Genomic DNA, 23,305 nt, shown 5'->3' on the forward strand with positions numbered 1-23,305 from the left:
TGACCAGGATGGTCTCGATCTCTTGACCTCGTGATCCACCCGCCTCGGCCTCCCAAAGTGCTGGGATTACAGGCTTGAGCCACCGCGCCCGGCCGTGTTTTCTTAACCTTACCTTATCTTTATGGCAAGAGGGTTGGGCAGCGTGTTTCATGAGGGTTCACTCAAATCTGTCATCCATGACTTTCCAGACTGCACTGATAAATGTAGTTGTGAAAACACGGTAGGACCTGCATCTGTGTAAAACTGTGTACACACTGTCAGCTAATACCCATACGTGTTACCAGTCAGCTCTGTCGAGTGCTGTGAGATTAGCTGGGGTGATGAGAAGGGGAAACGCTTGTCTGCGGGAATGTTTCTCTGTGCAGTGAAGTTGATGAATGGCAGTTTCCAAAGGGGAGTGTGCATCTAGATGGAACATCATGGCCAAAAGACAGCACTCCTTGGAACGGTCTGAGAATAAGGCCTGGGACGGAGGTCCGAGGCCCAGGACCCCGCCAACGTCTCCAGCGATGCCCTCCTCGGGTCTCATCTGGCAGTGGACACTGATCCAAGCAGGGTGGCTTTGCTGGGTGCAGGGGCACAGAGTGGTGAGAGGGATGACGGTGTGAACCCTCTGCTTGGGGGGTGGGCATGAGTCTGGGGCTCAGGGTCCTGGTTGCAAACCAGCCCTCTTGCTCCAGCTGCTCCTCCTTCACCAGCTAAGAGGGCACATGAGCTTCATCCTGCAGCCACAGGTGGGTAGAGTCAGCCGTCTGCTGCAACCTGTGTGAGCCCAGAGCCGCAGGGGAGGCGGCATCCTTGTGGGGTTGCCTGTGTCTCCAGTCTATGGATGACGGCACAGCGTCACTGTCTCTTCTCCTTCAGAGGCAGAAGAGGCCTGGACCTCAGCTCCGGCAGACCCAGGAACAGATGAGCAGGGATGTCTGTATCCACACCTGGCCGTGTACCTACTACCTGGAGCCAGAGAGACGATGGGTGACTGGCCAGCTGTCCTTAACATCGCTGTCGCTCAGGTTCGTGACTGACAGCACTGGCGAGACTCTGGTCAGCTTCCCCCTCTCCAGCATAGTCGAGATCAAGAAGGAGGCTTCGCATTTTATCTTCAGCTCCATCACTGTCCTGGAGAAGGGCCACGCCAAGCACTGGTTCAGCTCCCTGCGGCCAAGTCGAAACGTGGTCTTCAGCATCATCGAGCATTTCTGGAGGGAGCTGCTGCTGTCTCAGCCTGCGGCAGACGCATCTGCCCCCAGGACCCGGGGCAAGGAGCTGACAGGACTCATGGCCGGATCCCAGAAACGCCTGGAGGACACAGCAAGGGTCCTGCACCACCAGGGCCAGCAGCTGGATGGCGTCATGAGAGGCCTGGACAAGATGGAATCAGACCTGGAGGTGGCAGACAGGTGGGCTTGCTGTGCACACTTTGCAGGGCACACACAGAGTAAGGCGCACTTGTGCAGAGGCTCACCGTGCCAGGCACCGCCGGGCCACGGCACAGTATCTGTGCACACCCAGCATCCTGAGAGCACAGCTCTGCACTGCTGCACACGCTCAGTGGGTACACACAGTAAGATCCTGCACTCGGAGAGCGAGGCTGTGAATGCACTGTGTCCTCTGCTGGAAACACACAGTGAGGTCCAAGTGAGTGCTGGCTTGCTTCGTGCCGGGCGCCCCTGCTGTCCACTGCACCGTGGAGTCCACACCCAGCAAGCAGAGACCGTGCTGGGATCTTCTTGTGCACTGTTCTGCTGCTGGCTCCTCTGTGGTGATGCGGACAGGCCCTGGCCTCTGAGGAGACAGAGAGGGGACTGAGGGCTGCTTTGGTAATGGCCTCTGAGTGAGGTGCCTCCTGTGAGTGCCTGCCATTTGTTCATGAGCTGTGTTCTTCCATTTCTTGGTATGAAAATCCTAGTATATTTCCAGACAATTTCTTCAGTTTGTTTAAAAGTTGTTTTCTTATTTCAAGTCCCCTTTTCTGCTTTCTGAGCCCTGCTGTTTTCTGTCTGGGTATTCGTTTCTTGTTTGGCTTTCTTCTTGTGTTGCTATTCTGGTGTATGTTTCTGGTCTTTATCTTCCTATCATTTATCATTTGTACTTGCAATTTCTTAGAACTCATGGGTTCCTCTGGTTTCCTGGAAAAACCTTTGGGTCTTGCGTCATGGCCTGAGCATCTTCTGTTTGGATATTATTAATAGCCTTGTTTTGCTTATGGTTTCTGATTTTTCAAGGGGTTTGTTTATTGCCTGTTTTTTTTAATTGTTGCTGTTGTAGTCATTTTTCCTGAGATGGTGTGTGTGGGGCTGAGGTATCAGCCCTGGGCTCTTTACTGGGACCCTCGGTTCCTCATCCTAGGGTCCCCTGTCTGGAGTGTGAGTCTTGAGGGGCTGCGTTCTAGCTCAGGTAGAAGGTTCGCTGACTCCGCCCTCAGGTTCCCTCCAGTCCCTCTTCCAGGACCAGGGTGCGGGTTGCCCACTTGGGTGGGTCCATCTGGGAGCCGAGGGTCTCCAGTGCAGTGCCACGTGGACTAGTACCTGCGTGTTCCTGGTTCTTCCTGCTCCTGCTGGGAGGGTGCTGGTACCACCTTCTCATCACCCCCTAGGGCTCTGGTGTCCTAATCGCATGGTCTGTCAGCGCCTGCTGCTGGCACACCATTCACCTTCCTGGGTTTGCCAAGTCTGCCAGCTTTTCAGTGTCAGGCTGCCACTGTGTTTGTCTTTGGGGAAGTGTGTGTTGAGTCCATATCTGTTGCTCTCTGCCCCCTTTTTAAGGGCACGTCCTTGAGATAGAGAGAGAGAGAGAGGGAGAGAGAGAGAGAGAGAATCTGTGTCTGTGTGTGTCTGTGTGTTGTCTGTGTGATTCTGTTTGTGTGTATATGTGTCCATGTGTGTTTGTATGTGTTGTCTGTGTGTGTGTTTCAGTACACATAGCTCAGGTTTTTACATGCTTTCAGTGATTTCTTGAAAAATCATTTTGAAGCGTGTTGTTTCACATTTTGTGATTATTCAGAGGACAGTGAGAACTTCCTCCCAGCACCTACAGCTGCAGCGGGCAGGCAGAACCTCTGTGTCCCTGGAACCTCCCTGGGTACCGGCCACTGTCCCTCAGCCCTAAGCTGGAGTCGTATTGGTGCATTGGTGTTGCATGGGTGTTCATTGGACTGAGGTCGCATTTTCTCCTTGACTAAGAGGAGATCCTTTCAGTCAAAGAGATTGGCTGGCACAAGGATGGAGCTGGGAGATGACACAGCCCCAAGGCTGTGGCTCTGTTGCTCGGGTCAGTCCGTGTTCTGTTAAGGCCTTCAGTAGGTTGCATGGGGCCCGCATTATGGGCACAGCTACTTTTTTGGGAGTCTGCCGATTTCGATTTAATCTCATGGACACACAGCATCATAGACACGTGCAGAGTAGTGCTTGATGACTGGGCCTCATGGCCCTGATGCATGGATACTAATGTGACCATCCTGGCCTCCGGGAGGCACATGCCCTGGTGAGCTGGGACTAGCCTTCTGCCCTCCAGCCTGTGGGGTTCTGGAGCCCTCCCCATGATGCCTCTGCCCTGGCTTCCCCTGCCCTGGCTTCCTGCCGAGAGGTGTCCCTGGGCTGGACCCTGAGGGTGTCTGCAGGGGGAGGTGTGGGGACAGCACAGAGCACTGGGCCCCAGCCCTGGGTGAGGGCGATATGGTCCTGGAGGGGAGGGTTACATTGTGGCTTTCCCTGCTTCCAGCAGTATCATCCTGCCCCCACTCACAGACAAAACAAACACTGTGGAGAAGGAGCATCTTCGTCTGTGCCCACCTGAGCTTCTGCCTTGCCGCCTGGCATTGGCACCGGTATTGTGTGTGTGGAGATGGCATAGGGAGATGGGAGGAGGCTACCAAGGCACATGATTAGCCATTGCATGGACCCAGAGCCCCTGCGTTTGCTGTCGACTTTTGCTGGGAAATGAGCCGGGCACCCAGTGATGGGCCTGTCCCTTCTTCTAGAAATGGAGTAGGTGACCCAAAGACAGGCTGAGCCAGAGAAACAGAGTTCTACCCAGGGTGCCAGCATCTGACCCAGCACCTGGGCCCCTTCAGTGCTCCCTGACCACTGTGGCCCTGATGGTGCGGTGAGGAAGAGCCCACGCTGTGTTGCCCACTCTCGTGGGACAGGCCCTCCTGTGTTCACCTGCCTGGTCCCGCGCTGCCACATCTTTCTCCTGCTCAGCAACTGCCTCCCAGGAGCAGCCTACCACCACGCTGGCCCGCTGCTCATTCCACCACCTGTCCTGGCCACCGCAGGCCCCACCGCCGGTCCTCTGCGCCCCTATCCTTGCATGCAAAGAGCAAAGTGATGCCCTGTGCCTGCCTGCATTTGTGCCGGTTCCTTCCTAGTGATGGTGCTCAGAGCTCTTTCCCGCCAGGCAGGAGGACTGAAGTTGTCAGCCTGGCGGGACTGCAGGTCTCAGTGTCCAAGACCACCTGGCCTTTGCCCACACCGTTCCCTCCAAGTGTGGGCAGCTTTGGTGCCTTCCCCAGGCCCACAGGCAGGGCTCCCAGCCTCCAGGACCTGCAAGAAACATAACAGACACAAGAAAAAGACAAATCTGACTCAGGATTTTGAAAAGCAGGTCAGAAAAACAATGTAAAGGAATGGGGCCAATTCCATAAAAACTTTGTTTTTAGGTTTAATTATTTTTTCCAGCTTTACTGAGGTACTGCTGACAAAAACTGTGTGTGTTTGAGGCATGCGGCTTGGTGATGCAGTGTTTGCACCCAGCAGTCATGTCCGTGAGCATGTCTCTCACCTCACATACATGTCATTTTGTTTGTTTTTCTTTTTCTCCTTGAGAACACCTAAGATGTGTGTTCTTGGCAGATTTCAAGTGTACTATTAGTATGGAGAGCTGCACCCACCATGTCATTACTGCCCAGAGCTCGTTCATCCTGTAACCGAGGCTGGTGGCCTTGGCCACCCTCTCCCCGCTTCCCCACCCGCCCCGCACCTGGCCTTCTCTCTGCTTCTGCGAGTTTGGCACCTTTAGGTCCCACATGTGTCATGCACGGTTTGTCTCTCTGTGTCTGACGCCTTCCACTTAGCATAATGTGCTCCAGGTCTGTCCATCTTGGTGAAATGGCAGGATTTCCTTTTTTTTTATGGCTGAATAAAATTTCATGGCGTATAGACACTGTATTTTTGTACCCGAACCCAGGTCTCGGCCACTCATTGCTTGAAAGCCAAAACTCAGGAGATGAGCTTTGTGAAAGGAAAGTTAGCTTTGTTAAGGAAGGCAGTGACCTCGGGGTGGTGGACTCACTTCCAAAGACCACCTCCCCGAGTTGTGACCCCAGATCAGGGCTTTTTAACAGAAATGAGGGGAAATGATCAAAGCATCCTTGTGAAACTTGCAGAGTCTCAGGTGGCAGTTAATCCTGCTTTCTTGGTCAGTGCTTTGTGGCCTTCTGCAGGCACCATCAGTCTATTCTTACCAGGCTGGTCAGCCCGTTCCCAGAGCTGTGGAGTCCCAGAGTGAGTTGTTGGTTCCCAGAGTTGTTGGTTGGTGTATTTCCTTATATTTCTGTTGAAGGTCCTGTTTTCCCAAGGCATTTTTAATAACCTACAGGTTAATGATGTACAATTATTCATTAAAAATGATCGATAATCTAATCTAATAATCTAATCTTCAAGTGAAGCAATAGTTATATTTAAGTAAACAAGCTTTTGTCTTACTTGGAGTCAGTACTGTTCCACTTTCTCTATCCTTTGGCCTGTGGATGGACACTTACGTGGTTTCCATGCCTTGGCCATAGTGAAGCACACTGCAGTGAACGTGGGAGTGCAGGAGTCGCTTTGAGACACTGATTTATTTCCTTTGGGATTGTGGAGGCTGGAGCAACTCCATCGTGGATGCTAACCGGCCTTGTTAACATCCGATGAACTCTAGTTCTGGGAGTGCTCTCAGATGTCCACCTCACTTGTCACTTACCACACATCCTGTTCTTAGGTTCATGGGGCATTCTTTTCCTGCGGGGTCTGTCCTACGCATATGTCCCCGGTGGTGCAGGACTGTGGCATGGGATCCACTGCCTCATCTCATCGCTGTCTGAGACACAGACCTGCCTTCTATCCATAAGTCACTCTTAGATGCTTCCTTTTGAGAAGTGGGGTCTGTCAGCCTGTTTCTGTAGCCTCTCAGCTTCCTCATGTCAGGGGCAGGTTTATGTAGGCCTGCCCACCATGGAACAGGTGTAACCCACAAACAGGATTGTGGAGTCATGGTGGTTCTGAGACAGGAAAGGTTGCCTTGTCCCCATCACGGGGCATTCAACAGGGGAGTGGCTGGCTTCTTCAGTGACCTGCTGCTCAGACCTTTAGGGGAGCATGCAGACGGGCAGGCTTTGGGGCTCCAATCCCACCGCAGCGTCTAGGGCTGGATGTTTACAGCTCCTGAAGCCCCAGTGGCCATGTGCTACCATGTGCTCTTTTAGCGTAGCCATCTGTAGGTGGCTTGTGTTAACCAGCTCAATTAGATCTCTACCCTGTTGCAAGGACAGAGGGCTGTATCCTGGGATTCTTGCCTTGTGTACCGGAAGAATCAGATCGCACGTGGGCTTGGAGAATGAGTGCAGGTTTTATTGAGTGGAAATAGCTCTCAGCAGATGGGGGAGTGCGAAGGGTTTCCCCCTGGAGTCGGGCCACTCAGTGGCCTGGGCTCTCCTCCAACTGCCCCAGCCAAACTCCACGCCATTCTGCCGGTTGGTGGCTTCCAGGCGTGCTGGTGCCTGTCTGTGCGTTCCTCTTGGCATGCAGCTGCCTGTGTGTCCCCTTGCTGGTGGGCTCCTCTCAACGTCTAGCCACCTGTGTATGCCTGCTAGGGTCTCAGGGTGTTTACAAGCACAGGATGGGGTGTGGCAGGCCACGGTGGTCTTGGGAAATGCATTTGGGCAGGAAAACAAAAATACCTGTCCTCACCTTCCTCCTTCCACGGAGGTGGAGCCCTAGCCAGGGACCATGCCCTCCTCTCCCTAGCATTTCTCCCCCTGCCCCCGCCCCTTCCCTATCACTTAAAGGGACCACACCCTTCCCTTCCCAGCACTTCGGAAATGGTTCCTGGTTAATTTTTGAGGAGCCTCCATGCTGTTTTCCACAGTGGCTGGAGATGGAGATGTTTAAAGTGTGTGCACCCATGCCATTGTGTGCTTGGCAGGTCACCTCACGGAACAGCACTGTGATGAGAGCTGGTGGCCTGCCCTCCTTCAGGAGGCACAGGAGCACTGTAGGCCTTCGAACAGAAGACTGAGGAAATGAGGGGGTGACAGGAAAGTGAGAGGTCTAAAACCAGGACCTGCAGAGGGAATCAAAAGTGTTTTGCCTCGAGAGGAAAGCTGATCAAGACTGCCTAAAGTAACTGACAGCGGTCACATGAGACCATTTTCTCTGCAAAGCTAAACTAGATGCTTTAGTTGTATAAACCAGAAGTAAAAATCCTAAGCACCCCAGCTGACCAAATGGATCCCCTCTTGACCAAGGGGATTCCAAAGTAATCCTGAAAAACTAGTTCAGACCATGGAGAGAAGGAAGGGGTCAGACATGCCTCATTATACCCTCCTCCTGAAGGTCCAAATAGGAAACACTTGCCATCTGTCATCTCTAAGTGCCTCCTGTGAGACCTAATCTCTGTAACAGCCTTGGCCTCCCTTTGTCTCTAGCCCAGACACTCCTTTCTGTTGATTCCAGGTTTTTACTTTACTTTTTGAGACAGGGTCTCACCCTGTCACTTGGGCTGGAGTGCAGTGGCACGGCCACAGCTCTCTCCGGCCTCCAACTCCTGGCTCAAGTGATTTCTCACCTCAGTCTTCCATGTAGCTAGACCACAGACATGTACTACCATGCCTGGTTAGCTTGCTTTCTTTTTTTGAGACCTGGGATTCCAGGTTTTTAGATAATAACTCTTAATCAAGGGTGACAGGAACGCACCGACAGGCACTGGCACGCCTGCAGGCCAACAGCCGGGCAGAGCAACATGGAGTTTGGCTGGGGCGATTGGAGGAGAACCTGGGCCACTGAGTGGCCCAACTCCAGGAGAAAACCATCTTGTATCTAATTGCCAATCAGAAAATCTTTGAATCTGCCTGTGACCTGTAAGCTCCCGTTTCGAGTTGTCCCGTGGTTCCAGACTGAACCAATGTATTGAGTGATGTCTTCCATCCCGTTAAAACGTAGAGACCCAAGCTGTAAGCCAACTACCTTGGGCACACGTTCTCAGGACCTCCTGAGGCTGTCACTGGTTGTGGTCCTCACATTTGGCTCAGAATAAATCTCTTAAAATATTTCAGAGTTTTGCTTTATTATCAGCAGTTGTAAAGTGATAGGAAAGAAAATTTGGCTTAATAAAAGCAACATTTCTGACTACATACAGTTGTGGAAAGCCTAGGAATTTATCACATGAGCAGTGTACTCTGATCTCTTCTGGAATGTGTCACGTGACTCAACGTTGGTACTAAATGGACACCGGCCTAGAGGACCTTCAGTCCCCTTTCAGTTTTGAGATTCCTAGGTATGAGTATGATTTTTCTTCTTTTTTTTTCAATATCAGTTTCCTTTAAGATTTAATTTGCAAACTAGTCACCTTTAAGAAAAATCCCGTGTATGACCAGATGTCACTTTGATACACAGAATATTTCTGGCCCTGGCCCCGGCTCCTGCCCGTCCGGCCTGCTCATAAGCCTCTGACCATCCTCAGCAGGGCTCTGATGGTGGTGGCTCTGCCTGGGTTTCTTTCCCATGTGTATTTCCAGCAAACAGTCAGGGTGCTGCCCGTCTGAAATGGGGCAGGTCCTGGAGGGGATGTCCCAACCATGTGGAGAGGCTGGTGAGGGACTCATGCCCGGGGTCCTGGGGATTGCCCCTCCCATGGCGTGGTGCTGCCCAACAGCTGCTCTAGGTGTCTCCTTAGGCCGAGTTACCGTGCACAGCACCCTGGGCTGAGCATGCCATTCCTGCTGTGCCCTGCTGTTTTTGGCCGTGTTCAGGATGTTTCTCCCTTGGCAGTGCTTCCCATGGATTAAGGCAGGAGCAGACCTGCCAGGGAGCCCAAGAAGGCAGGGAAACAGTTGTTCACCTATTCTCACTTTTTCCAGGTTCAAGACAGTGAGCTGGGGAGCTTTCTCTGGGTGAGGGGTGTCTCGGATGTGGAAGTTCAATTCCCATCGTCTCTGCTCGGAATCGTTCCTTTCTCTTTGGCCCCAGGGGCCAGCACATTCTCACATTTTAGTTCTGGGGTATTGCTGGTGCTGTGCCTTTGTTTCTGGTTTTTGGTGGGAGGAGTGTAGCCAGCCTGTGTCTACACCATGCTTTTGGAACCAGAAGTGTCCGTGTTCACCACCAGACCTTCACTATAGGGCCAGGAGTCATCACTGTGATAGAACACATAAAGTCATCACTGTAAAAGAAAACGCACACGTGTTGCTCTTAGAAACAATCCATCTAGGGTGCAGCCACACAGGGCACCACATCTGTCTACAGCACTAAAAATCTTACAGTCACTTAGAAGTCAGGGCAGGGAAGCCAGAGAGTGCTCACTTGTCTGCCTTTGTCGAAGTCCCAAACGCCAGGCAGCAAACTGACTGTGTACCTTTTGTTTTAACTTGGATAATTATGCATTATCTTGGCTAAGAATGGCCTGTAATATATGTGGGATATGTACTGTAAACCCTTGCTGAGGTCATGTGAGGTCTTCCTACTGATGTATGGGATAATGAAGCCGATGGCAGGTCCAGGAACTGCAGTTGTGTTAAAGCAGGGCTTGATGTGATAATGTTGAGATGTGCAGTAACTAACGTGATGAGATTTCTGTTGGTGAGAGTCGAGGTTTGACTAATGCTGAAGCTGTCTACATTCACGATGGAGGGAAATGCCAATTTCAGCTGGAAGTTGGTGAAAGTAGATGTGATTTTCCCCATGTAATCTTGCTAATAATTCTAATAGGCTGGCCCACGGCAGTTAGGTTAGGCACAGCGTCACAACCACAGGAGCCATTCCTTCAATAAGCCCTTCCCTTCCTCTCCCCGACATGCCCCCCAGTTCTGTTCTCTGGAGAACCATGACTAACACAGTTGCCCCACCGGACAGCATGGGGAAAGAAACGAATGAGCTCAGGGTGCTGCAGGAACAGCCTGGATGTTTCCAGATCTGCTCCAAAGGAACCCCATAGCTCCTGTAGCTGCAGGACAGAGCTTTCTGAAAACAGAATCTGGAGTCTCCTGCTGCAGGTGGCTGAATTCTAACTGTGCGTGACATCTGCTGTGACACTGAGGGCGTGACCGAGAAGGAACAGGACCCCGAGAACCCAATACAGACGCGTGGCTGCAGCCTGCAGAAGCTGGGGACGTTGAGTCCCTGAAGGCGGCAGAACCTCCCTGGCCAGTAGAGGCAGCCTTTCCTCCCAGTCTAGGGAGATTCATCCTGCAAGACGAGCTGGGTTCTCCTCAGCTCCTGTTCTCACCTGTAGATGCTCAACTAGACTCCAGTCCCAGCAGAGCCTGGAAGACAGGGTGCAGAGAGTACCCCTGGGGAGGAGGTACGCGGCCTTCCAGTCAGCACCGGCAGGAATCTGGAGCACGTGGATGAGAGCGGGTGTTGAGAGTGTGGGCGGTGGGAAGCACTGTAACTCTGGGTCTGGCCGAGGCGGGGAAGGGGCTTGCTAGGCCGGGCTGCAGTTGTCACGTATGCCTCCTACAATATGGATGGCGCAGACATAGAACATTCCATCACTGCAGAAAGGTCTGTTAGATAGTCCCCTAGATAGTAAGTACAGGTTTTATTTTGAATCAAGACCTGATCAAGGTAGCATGGTGTGGGCAGAGTGATATTCTAGGCAGAAGGTGTGCATTTTTGCTGTCTTTCTGCTGGTTGGCTTGGCATCTGTGGATGAATGTTCTCACTGCCCTGGTCCCCAGCATTCTCTTCTCACACTGGAGACAGCAGTCCCTGTGCCTCCTGCTTCATGGAGTGATTGTGAAAAGGTAGTATAAAATGGTAACCTGCTTTACGAAGGTTAAAACAGTTTTCAAAAAAAAATGTATTACTCCTTAAAAATGAACTGACCTGGTTTTCCATGTTTTGTTTGCTTTTTCAGATTGTTGACAGAACTGGAATCTCCTGCTTGGTGGCCCTTTAGCTCCAAGCTTTGGAAGACACCATCAGAAACAAAGCCCAGGGAAGGCGTCTCCGTGAAACCAAGTTGTGAACCCTTTGGGAAAGAAGAGGTGCTGATCCAAATTCCTGCCATTATTTCCCACAGAACAGAGTCTCACTTGAAGCCAGGGAGGCTCACTGTCCTGGTGTCTGGGTTGGAAATCCATGATTCCAGTTCTTTGCTTATGCACAGATTTGAAAGAGAAGATGTGGACGACATCAAGGTCCACTCACCTTACGAAATCAGCATCCGCCAGCGGTTTATTGGAAAGCCAGACGTGGCCTATCGTTTGATATCTGCCAAGATGCCAGAGGCTATCCCCATTTTAGAAGTGCAGTTCAGCAAGAAGATGGAGCTGTTAGAAGACGCCTTGGTGCTCAGAAGCACGAGAACCTCTTCCCCTGCAGAGAAGAGCCGCTCTGTCTGGCATGCAGGTTAGTGACCGACAAGGCAGTGAGCGCGTGCACAGACTTCTAAAATTACAGCCAGACTCAGCACGCCTGTGGGAAATGCCTGACAGATGCGTCACCTAGAGCAGCTGCTGGCCTCCAGCTCACTAGAGACAGCTCGTTTGCTTATACTTAAAAACAATTCCAGACCATTTTCCTTGTGCTTGACATCTGTGAATCTGAAATCACTGAGCGTTATTAACCTATACACTTGATAGGTATGTGGATTCCAAAGCAGGCCGGTGCCATGCTGTGGATACAGTTTGTCCTCACCAAAGCTTCTGTGGAAATTTGGTCCCCAGTGTGGCAGGGCTGCGAGGTGATGGGTCACGAGGGCTCTGCCCTCTACGTGGCTTGGTGCTATTCTCGTGGCAGTGAGTGAGTGCTCCCTCTGGAAAGCCTGGATGAGTTCTGGAAATGCATTAGTTCCCAAGAGTGGATTGTTGGGAGGCAGAATGTCCTTCTGGTTCTCTTTGCCTGTGTATGCTTCCCACTTGAGTGTCTCTGCCACAGCAGGAGAGCCCTCACCAGAAGCCAGGGCACGCTCTTGGACTTCCCAGCCCACAGAACTGTCAGCTGACTAAAGCGCTGTTCTTTGTAAATTACCGAGTCTCAGGTGCTCAGTTACGGCGATGCAGAACCTGCTACAACACAGAAAGGGCTTTCAGAATGGGTGCGTTGGAGCAAAAGGAAGCTCCTGCTGTTGTCTCTCTCACCTCCTCTCATTCCGATGTGGGAACCAGCACCTCAGGATTGTGACTGGCACCATCTCCACCTCCCCTGGTGGGGCTGTTCCCGTCACCCCTACTTTGCCCACTCCTGTTTCCCTGGGCATTTAATCTAGGTTTTCCCAGCCTGGCGCCCAGACATGCTATTAGGGATCTGTGTGTGAGAACAGTGCAGCGTGCTTCCATGTGTTTGTGGTGTTCTCAGGTGTGTGTGGCATGGCCACGGTGCCTTCTCACAGACTCCACTGTGGATTGTGAGTGCTCAGCTGGCCTGTCCCTGGGGCAGCGCTGAGGGGCAGACACCCTGGGTCTTGGCATGTCCGCCACGTTCGGCCCACCTCCTCCCTAGCACAGGACTGAGGCTCAGCCGCCGTTGTCCTGCCCTTCTGATGGGAGGCTGGTGGCACCGTGGTGTTAATCCTCACCTTCACCCTTTCCCTGGTTGGGAGGTGGGGCCCCTGATGCCTTGTATTTGTTTTGGCCCTGCAGGTTTTGCTCTGTGGATAGCCTGTTCTGTTTTCTTCTTTTCTTGTGTGCCTTCTTCCCTCATGGATGTGCAAGACTTTCCTGCTATCCTAGGTGGTCAGGCTTTAGAGGCTGCAGCCACTTCCTCTGGATTCTCTTCCTTCCTTACCGAAATCTTTTATCTTGCCATGGCAAAATCCACTGATTTTCCCCTGCAGTTTGTCTTGGAGCCCTGATTAAGAAATCCCAAGGTCATAAAAGACTCCATTTTCTAATATTAGCATTACAGCTAATACGCATGCATGTATACATGTGATGCACACGTGTACCAGTGCATGTGTATTGTCATGTATGTGACGTGCACATCCGCACTGTAATGCATGTCTGTATGTACAGCATGTAAAGCTGTGCTCTTATGGATTTTGATTGCCAGATGTCTGTTGTAAGAGGGATTTGCTGCTCTTTTGGTTTCTCTAATTTTTCTCTTAAGACAAAGATTTTAGTTCCTGCAACCTGTTTCCCTAACATGAAAATATTTTGCTTGCTATTCTAGATGGCTTCCAGTGTCAGAAAGAAATACACATAATAATAGATTGAGTCCCATGAGCTCCAGGGCTGAATACACACCTTAAAAACAAAAGGTGCACACCTTAGTTACGCAACACGTGGTTGAATCACAGAGAACCCACCACCTTCCTGTATATGCCTGAAAGTCAGGGGTTACAAAGAGAGGCATTGACTCCTATGGAGAACAGTACACGGTGTGAAACATAACGAAATCCATTGATCAAGATGAAAGGATCAAAGGTCACTGTGAGCTGCTGTCACTAAAGTGCAGGCCCAGACCCGAGTGTCCCAGTGGGAGGCAGGCTACGGAAGCATAGGAAGAGGGTCTCCACCCACATGCAGGGTGAACGGCACAGCTGCCCTACTGCACATGGCTCAGGGAGGAGGTGTGTGACATGCTGTGGAGGTGGGGACTGTCCTGCTGGGGACTGAAGTGGGGGCCCAGGTATCTGTGGCTTCAGGCAGGAAGTCTGTAACATTCTGTTGTGTTCAGGACTGCTCTCCAGGGTCCCAGTAGAGAAGCGCTGGGTGTGTTCAGTGGCTGTGCCACGTCACCATGCCGGCTGCACCGTGGTTGCCAGCACTCCTGTGTTCCACAGCCTGGTGTTTGTAAGTGGGCTCCTGCAACCTGTGCTGTTTGAGGTCAGAGGGGAATCATGGCCTTTTCTGGGAGCCTCAGTGTGCATTCAGGATTCAGGACTGATAGCATCACCCTCCCTGCTTGCCTAGGAGGGCCCCCTTAATTTAGGTCACCCAAGTGTGGGCTGTAGCCACGGTGAGCACCATGTGTTCACTTGTAGGGCTGCACCCAGCCCTTGCTATTTTGAGTACCTGGGCAGCCATCTTGCCACGTGGCACACGCAGCACACAGGGAGCCCCAGGGGACTGCTGCGTGTGTGGGATGGACTGTGCCTCCTGTGAGGGACTCTTGCTCACTTTCGCCCCCATGGGCAGCCTGGCCTGTCCAGGTAGGTACTGGGCAGCTGCGCCTCCGAGGGTGTTTGTGGAGAGGCTCCGTGCAGGGCTCTGAGCCTGCGGTGCCCTGCCTGGTGCCGTGTTAACAAGAAGGCAGCACCCCGTTTGCTGGGAGCTCAGTAGTGTGTGGGGCACCCACAGCTGTCAAGCCTTGCCTCTGCTTGCTGCCTGCTGCTGTTGTCCATGTGTAGGCACGGGGACTCCGCCAGCTTCCCTATGTTTACTGCTCTCTGCTGGAAACTGCAGGCTGCCTGGAGGTGGAAACCATGACGGATGTCTCAGAAATCCCTGCCTCTGGGGCAGGCGCTGGTGTGCGTGTGGCCACAGGGTGGCAGCCTCGCGACGCTGGACCGTCGCCTGTCAGGGAGGGACACCGGGGCCGGGAGCCTTTCCAGAGACCTCTGCAGGGCTGTGTGACCAGCATACGTTTTATTTTATTCCAGACGCTCGTCCTTGCCCGATCCCGCCTCGTGCTGGAGGAGCACCCAGTATTTCACGATCATCATCCTCATATGTCCCTGGGCCCTGCGGGCTCTGACAGCCGTCAAGAGGCTGGGCCAGGGCTTGCACGGCGGCCTCCGCCTCAGATTTTCTCGCAGTCAGCCTGGGCTGTGGTTTGGGAGGAGGGCCACAGGGTGAGGTTTCCTTCCCACACATCCTACCAAGGGACATGCACAGCATTTTCTTTTTCTTTTTATTTATTTTTTTCTTTCAGAGACGGAGCCTTGCTCTGTCACTCAGGCTGGAATGCAGTGGCGTGATCATAGCTCACTATAACTTCAACCTCTTGGGCCCAAGACATCCTCCTGCCTCGGCCTCTCGAGTAGCTGAGACTATAGGCATGTACCACCATGCCTGGCTAATTTTTTTCCCCCAGATATGGGATCTTGCTGTGTTGCCTAGGCTGGTCTGGAACTCCTGGGATCAAGTGGTCCTCTAGCCTCAGCCTCCCAGAGTGCTGGCATTTCAGGCATGAGCCTCCACTCTGCTGTGCACAGCGTATTTGAAGGCTGTCTGTTCACTGAGTTTTTCTTTGTCGCTCACTGCCTGTCTTGGGGCTAAGGACTGCCTGGGCTTCCAGCTCCCTGACAGCCGTGCCTGTCCCCTTGCTTCCCTTGGCTGTGTGTCTGTCCACATGGCAGCACCAGCAGCAGGGCAGGGCAGGAGGCAGGCGCGTGGAGCGGGTAGTTAGTCCAGGACGCGAGCACCGGGTGGCTGAGGTTGTCTCTGCAGGTCGTTAGTGCCAGGCATCTTTTGAGGTAGGGGAGTTCCCACTGGAGCTGAAGCACGCAGGAGCCTGCTATGGCACCGCAGGCCCAGGGTGGGCTGACTGGGGAGCCAGGGGGCACTGCACCAGCTGGCCTGGAGCCTGTCAGGACGCCCCCACCTGTGCACACGGGTTGGTTGGGTGGGAGATGGAGCACGCAAGCTGCTGTCTCCTCCGTTTAGCTCCTGTGCCGTCCTTACCTATGCCCCAGTTTCACGGGCCTGTGAGGCCCAGTGGAGGCCTTTCCTGGGTGATGGGTGAGTGTTGGGAAGCCAGAGCTGAGGGAAGGGGTGTGCTGGAGACAGGCAGGCTGGCCCAGGTACCCGATCCCCGGCGGGTGCAGGCAGCCTCTCCTCGGCACTGCAGTGAAGATAGATAGGTGTGTCCTACACAGGGCCCTCTGGCCTCAGGGCGCGCTCTTCCCAGCTGAGCCGAGCATTCTGCAGCCTGCAGTGTCCCCTGGGCTCTTCCTGGCTGTCGGCCTGCACCCCCGGACCAACAAGGCCTTGCCTGGGTACCACAGACGCCTCCAACTCATGACAGTCGAGTCACCCTACCCCACTTGCTGTGAACCACCTGCAAGGCTTTTGTTTAATTACAGTCACTCATGACCCCGAGACAGAAACCATCCTTACAGAACCAAATTAAGCTTTCCTGGAAGAAATGTCAAAAAGTATGACTCAGCAGCTCCACGAAGGCTGTGGCTCTGGAGACGGTGGGATGCAGCCTCACCAGGACCCCAGCCACCGCACCCAGCAGAAACATCCATGGCTTGAGGCTTAAGCACTCTGTCCAGCTTTCTGAGTGTTCAAGCAAAATTCTATTTGTTCAAATTCCAGAACGGCCTGAGTGTCTCTCCCTGTCATGCTGCTTCAGGTGCTGAAGTGAAAGCCATTTCCTAGGTGGGGAGGCCCAGGGGCTCTGCCCTTAAGAGCCTGTGTGGGCTGGGCATAGTGGCTCATGCCTGCAGCCCAGCACTTTGGGAGGCCAGTGTGAGAGGATCACTTGGGTGCAGGAGGTCAAGACCAGCCAGGGTAACATAGCAAGACCCCTGTCTCTATAAAATATAGAGCGGGTCTTGTGTGGCATGCCTGTGCTCTCAGCTACTCGGGAGGCTGAGGCCAGAGGATCACTTGAGCCAGAAGTTTATGATCAGCCTGGGTGACATGCTGTCTCTACAAGATAAATAAATATACATTTTAAAGCCCATGTTGTAGCCAGGGAATTGCAGCTCGAGAAGATGCTGAGGAAAGCACACAGCCTGGCCCGACATCCAGCAGGTCAGAGGGCACAGCACGGAGCAGGTGTGTAGTCCATCATGCAGCCAACTATAGACCAGACCAGGAGAGCCTGGGGCGGGGCGGGGCGGAGCGTGGGGGCTCTCAGAGAAAGGGGCACTGGCAAAGAGTGCAGGCTGGGCAGCTGGTGCTCCTCCATTCCCATGGCCAAGGCTGTGCTGCTGCTGCGAGGTGGACGGGGGCCACCTCGTGATCTCAGGTCACCAGGGGCACGCATCCTTTGGCCTGTGCACTATGGCTCAGCATTTCAGAGAGGGGCTCCTCAGAGCAGCTTCACGTGAGGGCCTGCGGGCTCCGTTGGGGAATGCACAAATTCACAGATGTGCAGCAGTGGGCCGCAGCTCCTCAGAGAGCACCCACGTACAATATGGGTGTTGCAAACCCAGGTTGTGAAATCATTGTGCTTGGTTGCAACCAGATTCTGTTTCTGAAGAGTGGGTTATGAAAACAGCCTTCTGGGCCATCTGTCCCACAGGTGCCATCTGTGAAGAGAGCCCCTCACTTCCCACTGAGTCTCACCGACTCCCCCACTGCACCTGCACCCATCCTTTGGGCCTGGAGCTGTTCCCTCTTCAGGGCCATCCCTGTGCTGAGTCCCCTGTGGCCCTGGGCAAGGCTGGTCCTTCTCTGCCCAGCTGAGCATTATCAGGGGAGATGAGCTTGTAAGGATTGTTTGGGGGGTGATAGGCTTGCAGGGGTGGCGTGTTGGAGGTGGCATCTCCCCTGTGGAGGGTGGGATTGGAAGGTGAGCTTATAAGGATCATTTAGGAGGTGATAGGCTAGAGGGGGTGTGCCCTCGGTCCCAGCGGGAGTGCGCCTCCAGATGTCCCCCCTTTCCTCTCCTTTTTTGAGGGTGTGCTCAGACACTGCCCCAGGCTGCTGCATTCATCAGGAGTGGGGAGCATGGGCTCTGCTGGCCGAGGTAGGACCCTGGGGAGGACGCTGAGGCCGCCCGCCTGCCCCATTGGGAGCTGGCACTGCAGCTGCACTCCCTGCCTGCTTCCTGGCATCCTCTTAAGTGATGGCTGCACCAGATGTGGGGGAGCTGTGTGTCCTGCAGAAGGGCAAACAAGAGGCTTTAATTGCGCTCTTATCTGGGCCCTGGGGTGTCAAGGCTGCCGTTGAGGTTGCTCGGTAAATAAAGGGCAGGTGGCCTCTGCGGGAGGCACACTGGGCCACCTTCCGTGGGGTGAGACTGCCCCTGGCAGGTGGCCTGGAGCGCCCCGAGGCTTACCGCAGGGCGGAAACACCCAGGTCCTCTCTGAGCCTGACCACGGGCAGCTCTGACTCACCTCCCACCTCGGTGGCGCAGACGGTGGCTGTGCTTGGCCCCGGGCCGCGGGCCACTTCCTGTGCTCTCGGGAACCGCAGCCTTCTGGAGAGCAGCTCAGATGTCACTGCAGTTCCCCAGTCATGCGTCTGACGTGCGTTTCACCAGGGCTCAATGATTCTTGTGTTTTATACTCCAGATCTTCAGTCTTTCTCAAAAAAAAAACCAAAAAAAAACCACGTGGGGTGTAGGCCTTTTACTCTGAGAGGTAGAGAGCAGCCCCCGCATGTTTGCAGTGTTGCAGACCCTGATCCTTCAGGGCCGGGTGGCAAGGCAAGGCTTGCAGAGGCCGGGAGAGGGAGCAGTCCTGCGTGTGGTGGCGGGAGGAACACCGCCTCAAAGACCATGATCTGCCGTCCAGAGCGCATGAGGGCTGTCGCACCTCTGAGAGATGTCAGTGCTGACCATCTGCTCTCCTTGCAGCATCTGGGCTGATGGGCCGCGCCCTGCACCGTGAGCCACCCGCAGGAGACCGGGAGGGCACGGCCCTGCTGCAGATGAGCCCGCCAGCCCTGTCCGAGGCAGATACCCAGGAACTAACCCAGGTAAGGTGTCCCCAGTGCCACGCCAGCCAGTGCTGTGTCCCGGTCTTCCCACAGGCTGCTCGCCTCGCCCTCCTGACCACAAACAAGCTGTGGGTCATCCGTGTTGGCCTCACACCCAGGAGGAGGTGCTGGCCTCCACTCAGCAGCTGCAGAGAGGGAGGAAAGGCAGTGTCCATCCCAGATCCACATGCCTCCTGGAAGGAGTACATATAGCTGCCCTGGCTACCACCTGCACCCATTGTACGTGTGCACATGTGTGCACACAGGTGTTTATGTTTACTGCGCATGTACATGTGCTTGGTGTGCATCATGTGCATGTACTGTACACACGTGCATTTATGTATACTGTGTATTCTATGTGTACCCATGCTATGCACGTACTTGTATTAGTACATGTGTGCGCACGTGTGTGCTGTGCGTGTAGATGTGCTGTGTACCTTGTGTGCAGTGCATGGGCATGTGTGTCTGTGTTGTATGTGGAGCATGCGTGTACTGTGCCTGTACGTGCATGTGTTCTCTGTGTCTGTGTGTGCTGCGCATGTGTATGCACGTGTGCTCTGTATACTGTGCGTGCATGCTGGCACATGCCTGCTGTGTGTTGCGTACTCTGTGTGTGCACTGCATGCGTACATGCACAGTAGGGTGAGGGCTCACTCAGCTCTCATGTGCTGAGTACTAGTTCTTAAGGAAGCTGAGCACTTTGTGCCTAGGAGGCTGGAATTTTAATGTTCAGTGTAAACACCCCTGTGTTGTCCAGGAATTGCTGGCCAATATGCTGGCTTTTCTCCTGCCTTCTCAAGTAATTTTTGAAGCTGTACCCAGTCATCATATCACTCTATTTGTAAATATCTCCATATGTATTATTAAAGGATGAGGGCCATTCAGAGAGAGCCATACTGCCACTGTCACCTTAGGAAACAGGAAGTTGTCCCTCAGCACCATCCAGTCCCCAGGCAGTGCTCCACCCTGCCGAGCCCTTGCTGAAGGGTGTGTCCCTCAGGGTGTGGCGTCACGCAGCTCGTCTCCAGGTGCAGCTTCCGTCTTGTCTTCCCTTGCAGTTGATTCCTTGAAAAAGCGAAGCTGTCTGTTGGGCTGAGACTGTGCACTTTGGATCTTGCAGTTCTGTGTCCATGCAGGGCGTGGGCTCCCCGTCCCTGAGCCTCTGAGTCGGCAGGTGGGTCTGGGGCTCTGTCAGGCCTGGCCCTGTTTTTGGAGGGAGGGTTCTGTGGGTGGCTCTGCCCGTGGCCACCAGGAGGTGGATAAAGACACTCTGTCTCTTACGCCTGTTTTTGAAAACCAGTTCTTACTTTATGTGTCTGTGTACGCATAAACTCCTGAGGCCAGCTTGTTTGGGGAAAAAGGTGTTCATTTTTGCTCTGGGGTAATTCAAGTGGACACAGCTTGTCACTTTTTCCTCCCAGCCTCACTTAGTCATGTCTGGTAATGGCACACACAGTGCTGCCTGGTAGGTGTAGCCAGCTCACTGTGCAGGTTCCTAGTCACCTTCAGGTACACTCATTGCCTCCAGAACGTTCTTATCCCAGGTCTCGTTTGCTCAGGGTTTTTGAGAAATCCCAATACTATAAAGACAGGCTTACCTGGTTCTTCCGCAGCCATCCTCCTGAGAGCGCCTCAGGGTACATAGCTGGGACTGGCAGAATGTGAGCACACCCCACTCCCACACCCCACAAAGGTGTCCATGGCCGAGATGCTTGCTGTGTTCCACCGTTGTGTTTAGACTGAAGTAGGAACAAAGTTTTAGGATGAAAAGTCGGAAGCTTATCTGTTGACTGTGATGGTGGCCATGTAGTTGGAGAGGCCCTCCAGTGTCCACACGTCAGGCTCTCCTGCCATGTGTGGCATGTTCTTCACCTCAAACCCGGGAGCGATGGGGAGGTGCTCAGGTGACTGTGTGAGCTTCGGGTGAGCGGGGCTCCCCAGGACTGCGTGGGAGTCATCATTAGAGACCCAGCAAGCCCAGTGACTCAGCGCCGGAAGGAGCAGCCTCCACACTCAGGACTCTGGCATCAAGGCCAGCGGCGGAGCGGGAGGAAGCAGTGACCTGAGGGATGGCTGGGGAGGGCCCAGGAAGGCCTGGCGGGCCTGAGGGGTAAGGGCAGCATGTTGGGCAGATGCGGGCTGCCTTCTTTGCAAAAGGGGCCTGGTTACAACAGGGGACCGTCTTTTTGAGGCAATACATGTGTTTCCTATTTAGAGAATTTCTAGTGCACAGTTGAAGCTCATGCAGAAGCCAGAGTGAGTTACATTTCTGGGGAAAACAAAAATGCTCGAAACCCCCTTCATCCCTGCATTCAGCTGTGGTTTTTGTTGCAGATGCTATTAAAGCCATCACGCTGAAATGTGTCCCAGTGGTGGTGTGGGTTGCAACAGGGGGTGCTCAGGAGAGCGCGGCTGTGACCACAAAGGCCAGGCAGGGCCCAGGTGGGGATGGTGCGGCGAGCCCCGCTTTCTGCTCTGCGGGGTCCTGGCTGCTGCTCACGTGGCTGTGGAGGGCGGAGGAAGGTGAGTTTGCAGAGCCCTCGGCTTGCTTCTGTTGTCTGCTCCTCTTTGCGGCTGTGGAATCCGCTGGGGGCCACGCCATGGATGTGGGGCCTGGACATGGTAGAAGTGGAGGTGGCATCTGGCAGTTCCCTGGGACACTCCAGCTCATGTGGCGTCATCTATCTTGTTCTGCTTTGGGGCTGCTGTGTCCATGTCCCTCTGTCTCCTGGGAGGAACCAGGTGGACACTCAGTGTAGGCAGACACTGGGTCTGGTGGAAGAGTGGGTGGGAGCCTCACTGGTGGCCGATGGGAAAGAAGTCTGCTGTACTCCTGCCGTGGCTCCTGCCGGGAACGGACATGCCATGGCTGGTCCCTGTGGGTGCAGGTCCCAGTGGGTGCTTGGGTGATGCCTCAGCCTCTTGCCTCGTGGCATGGGGCGGCCGGTCTGCCACTGCCTCTGACATTTCCATAAACAGCAAATGCAAACACACATGGTAACAGGAAAGCCACAAGACTCGTCCTGTGCAAGTCAGAGGGTTCCCAGGAAGCAGAGCCTGGGGCCGCGACGGGCGAGTCTGAGAGTGCGGCCGGGCTGCCTCTCGTGGGGCTCACATGGGGATGTGGGCTGGCGGCTTCTGGGCATGGGGGGACCCAGGTGTTTCTGTCCTCGCATCTTTGGCAGAAACCCTCTGCCCGCCTCTGGCATCAGTCCCACGTGGACCTGCTCTGGTGATTTGCTGAAACATTCCACAGTCATTCTGGGGCTCCCTGCTTTCTATGAAACCATCTTCAGAAGGTAACGTCCCTTTCTTTCCTTTTGTGTTTTTCTTTTTTAGGAAGTGGAGAACACATTGTATCATCCTCAGGGACCCACTTTCTGGTCTGCCTTCCCTCACTTCTCTGTCCCTGATGTCTCTAATGTAAACGTCCCTCAAGCCACCTGTGTCCTCTCCTAGTCCTGGGGCGGGAGGATGTCAGTGGTTTCCTGCAGACCTAATGAACATAAGAGAATCATATTCACAAGAGTGTCTCCCTGCCTGGACTAAGGGTCTTGATCAGTGTGTGACCACCCTGTCTTCTTTGAGCTCACTGACCATGTCGGGGGCTGACAGCCCCATGTGACGTTGGCCCCCACAGTCCCCAGGGGGGACACTGTGTGGACACCGTGATCTGTCCTGAGCATACCTGACACAAGCATTGCTCTCCTGCCTGGCCCCCGTGGGAGTGTGGAGAAAGGGCCACCCCAGCCCTGGGAGTCGGAGAGCGAGTTATAGGCAGAGGGGATGGTGGGCCTGGGCTCTGGGAGGACACTGGACGAGGCACCCACCCTCTGAGACCAGCCAGGCAGGAGTGGGCCTTGCCTGTCAGTGAGGAGGGACGGGGAGGCCAGACTACTCCTCCACTCAGCATCTTATGCCTTCCTACTTTTCCAGGCTATTCATGTCACGTATTCATCACAACGCAGACAGGAGGTCAATTCTAGGGAGCTACGAGGTTTTGTGATGCTGTTTTTATCTATGGCCTTGACATCAGTCAGATGGGCACTGAACTAAGCTGAATGTTTGGGGATCTGTGCCTTCACTGCGAGTTCCTGTCACTCATGATCCTGACACCACGTCACATGCACTTTCTAAACGCTGATCCAGAAGAGCCTAGGAGTGGGGACAGGGTTCCCTATAGCCCCCGACATCCACACAGTAGGAGGCCACATCCCAGGGGCTCCTGGACCAGGCATGGGAGCCCTGCATGCACAAGGCTCGAGGGCGCCCCATAACTCAGACCTGCGGCGGCTGTGTGGAGGCAGCATCACAGGGAAACACCACGCCTTCCCTTCTAGCCTGCGTGCTCTTTGGTAATGGGCTCATGCTGGTGAGCACCTGCTCACCCGCCTCTGTGCGCTTTGCCCACCCCTACCCCCTGCACCCTCTGCTGTTGCTGGTGAGCCTCTCCTGTACCCACACCTCCAAGCCCCCATTGCACTGGGCATGACTGTGGAGGACCCAGGA

General features: G+C 54.1%; 1 protein-coding gene across 5 annotated transcripts in view; it reads left to right on the forward strand.

The window, feature by feature from the left end:
- The window catches only part of SNAP47 (synaptosome associated protein 47), a 42,759-nt gene that overhangs the window by 8,650 nt on the left and 10,804 nt on the right, over window positions 1-23,305 (forward strand). For 2 of the 5 annotated variants that reach the window (XM_037739794.1, XM_037739796.1), the window contains exons 2-5: window positions 621-734; window positions 865-1,400; window positions 11,113-11,606; window positions 18,675-18,796. In XM_037739794.1, the coding sequence (XP_037595722.1) occupies window positions 621-734; window positions 865-1,400; window positions 11,113-11,606; window positions 18,675-18,796 (1,266 nt within the window). Of the gene's footprint in view, window positions 1-620; window positions 735-864; window positions 1,401-11,112; window positions 11,607-18,674; window positions 18,797-22,135; window positions 22,180-23,305 lie in introns of all 5 variants that reach the window. The other 3 variants (XM_037739799.1, XM_037739798.1, XM_037739797.1) reach the window with 2 other exon arrangements.

The sequence above is a fragment of the Cebus imitator genome, unplaced genomic scaffold (assembly GCF_001604975.1).
Source record: "Cebus imitator isolate Cc_AM_T3 unplaced genomic scaffold, Cebus_imitator-1.0 Scaffold75, whole genome shotgun sequence".
Classification (NCBI taxonomy): Eukaryota; Metazoa; Chordata; class Mammalia; order Primates; family Cebidae; genus Cebus; species Cebus imitator.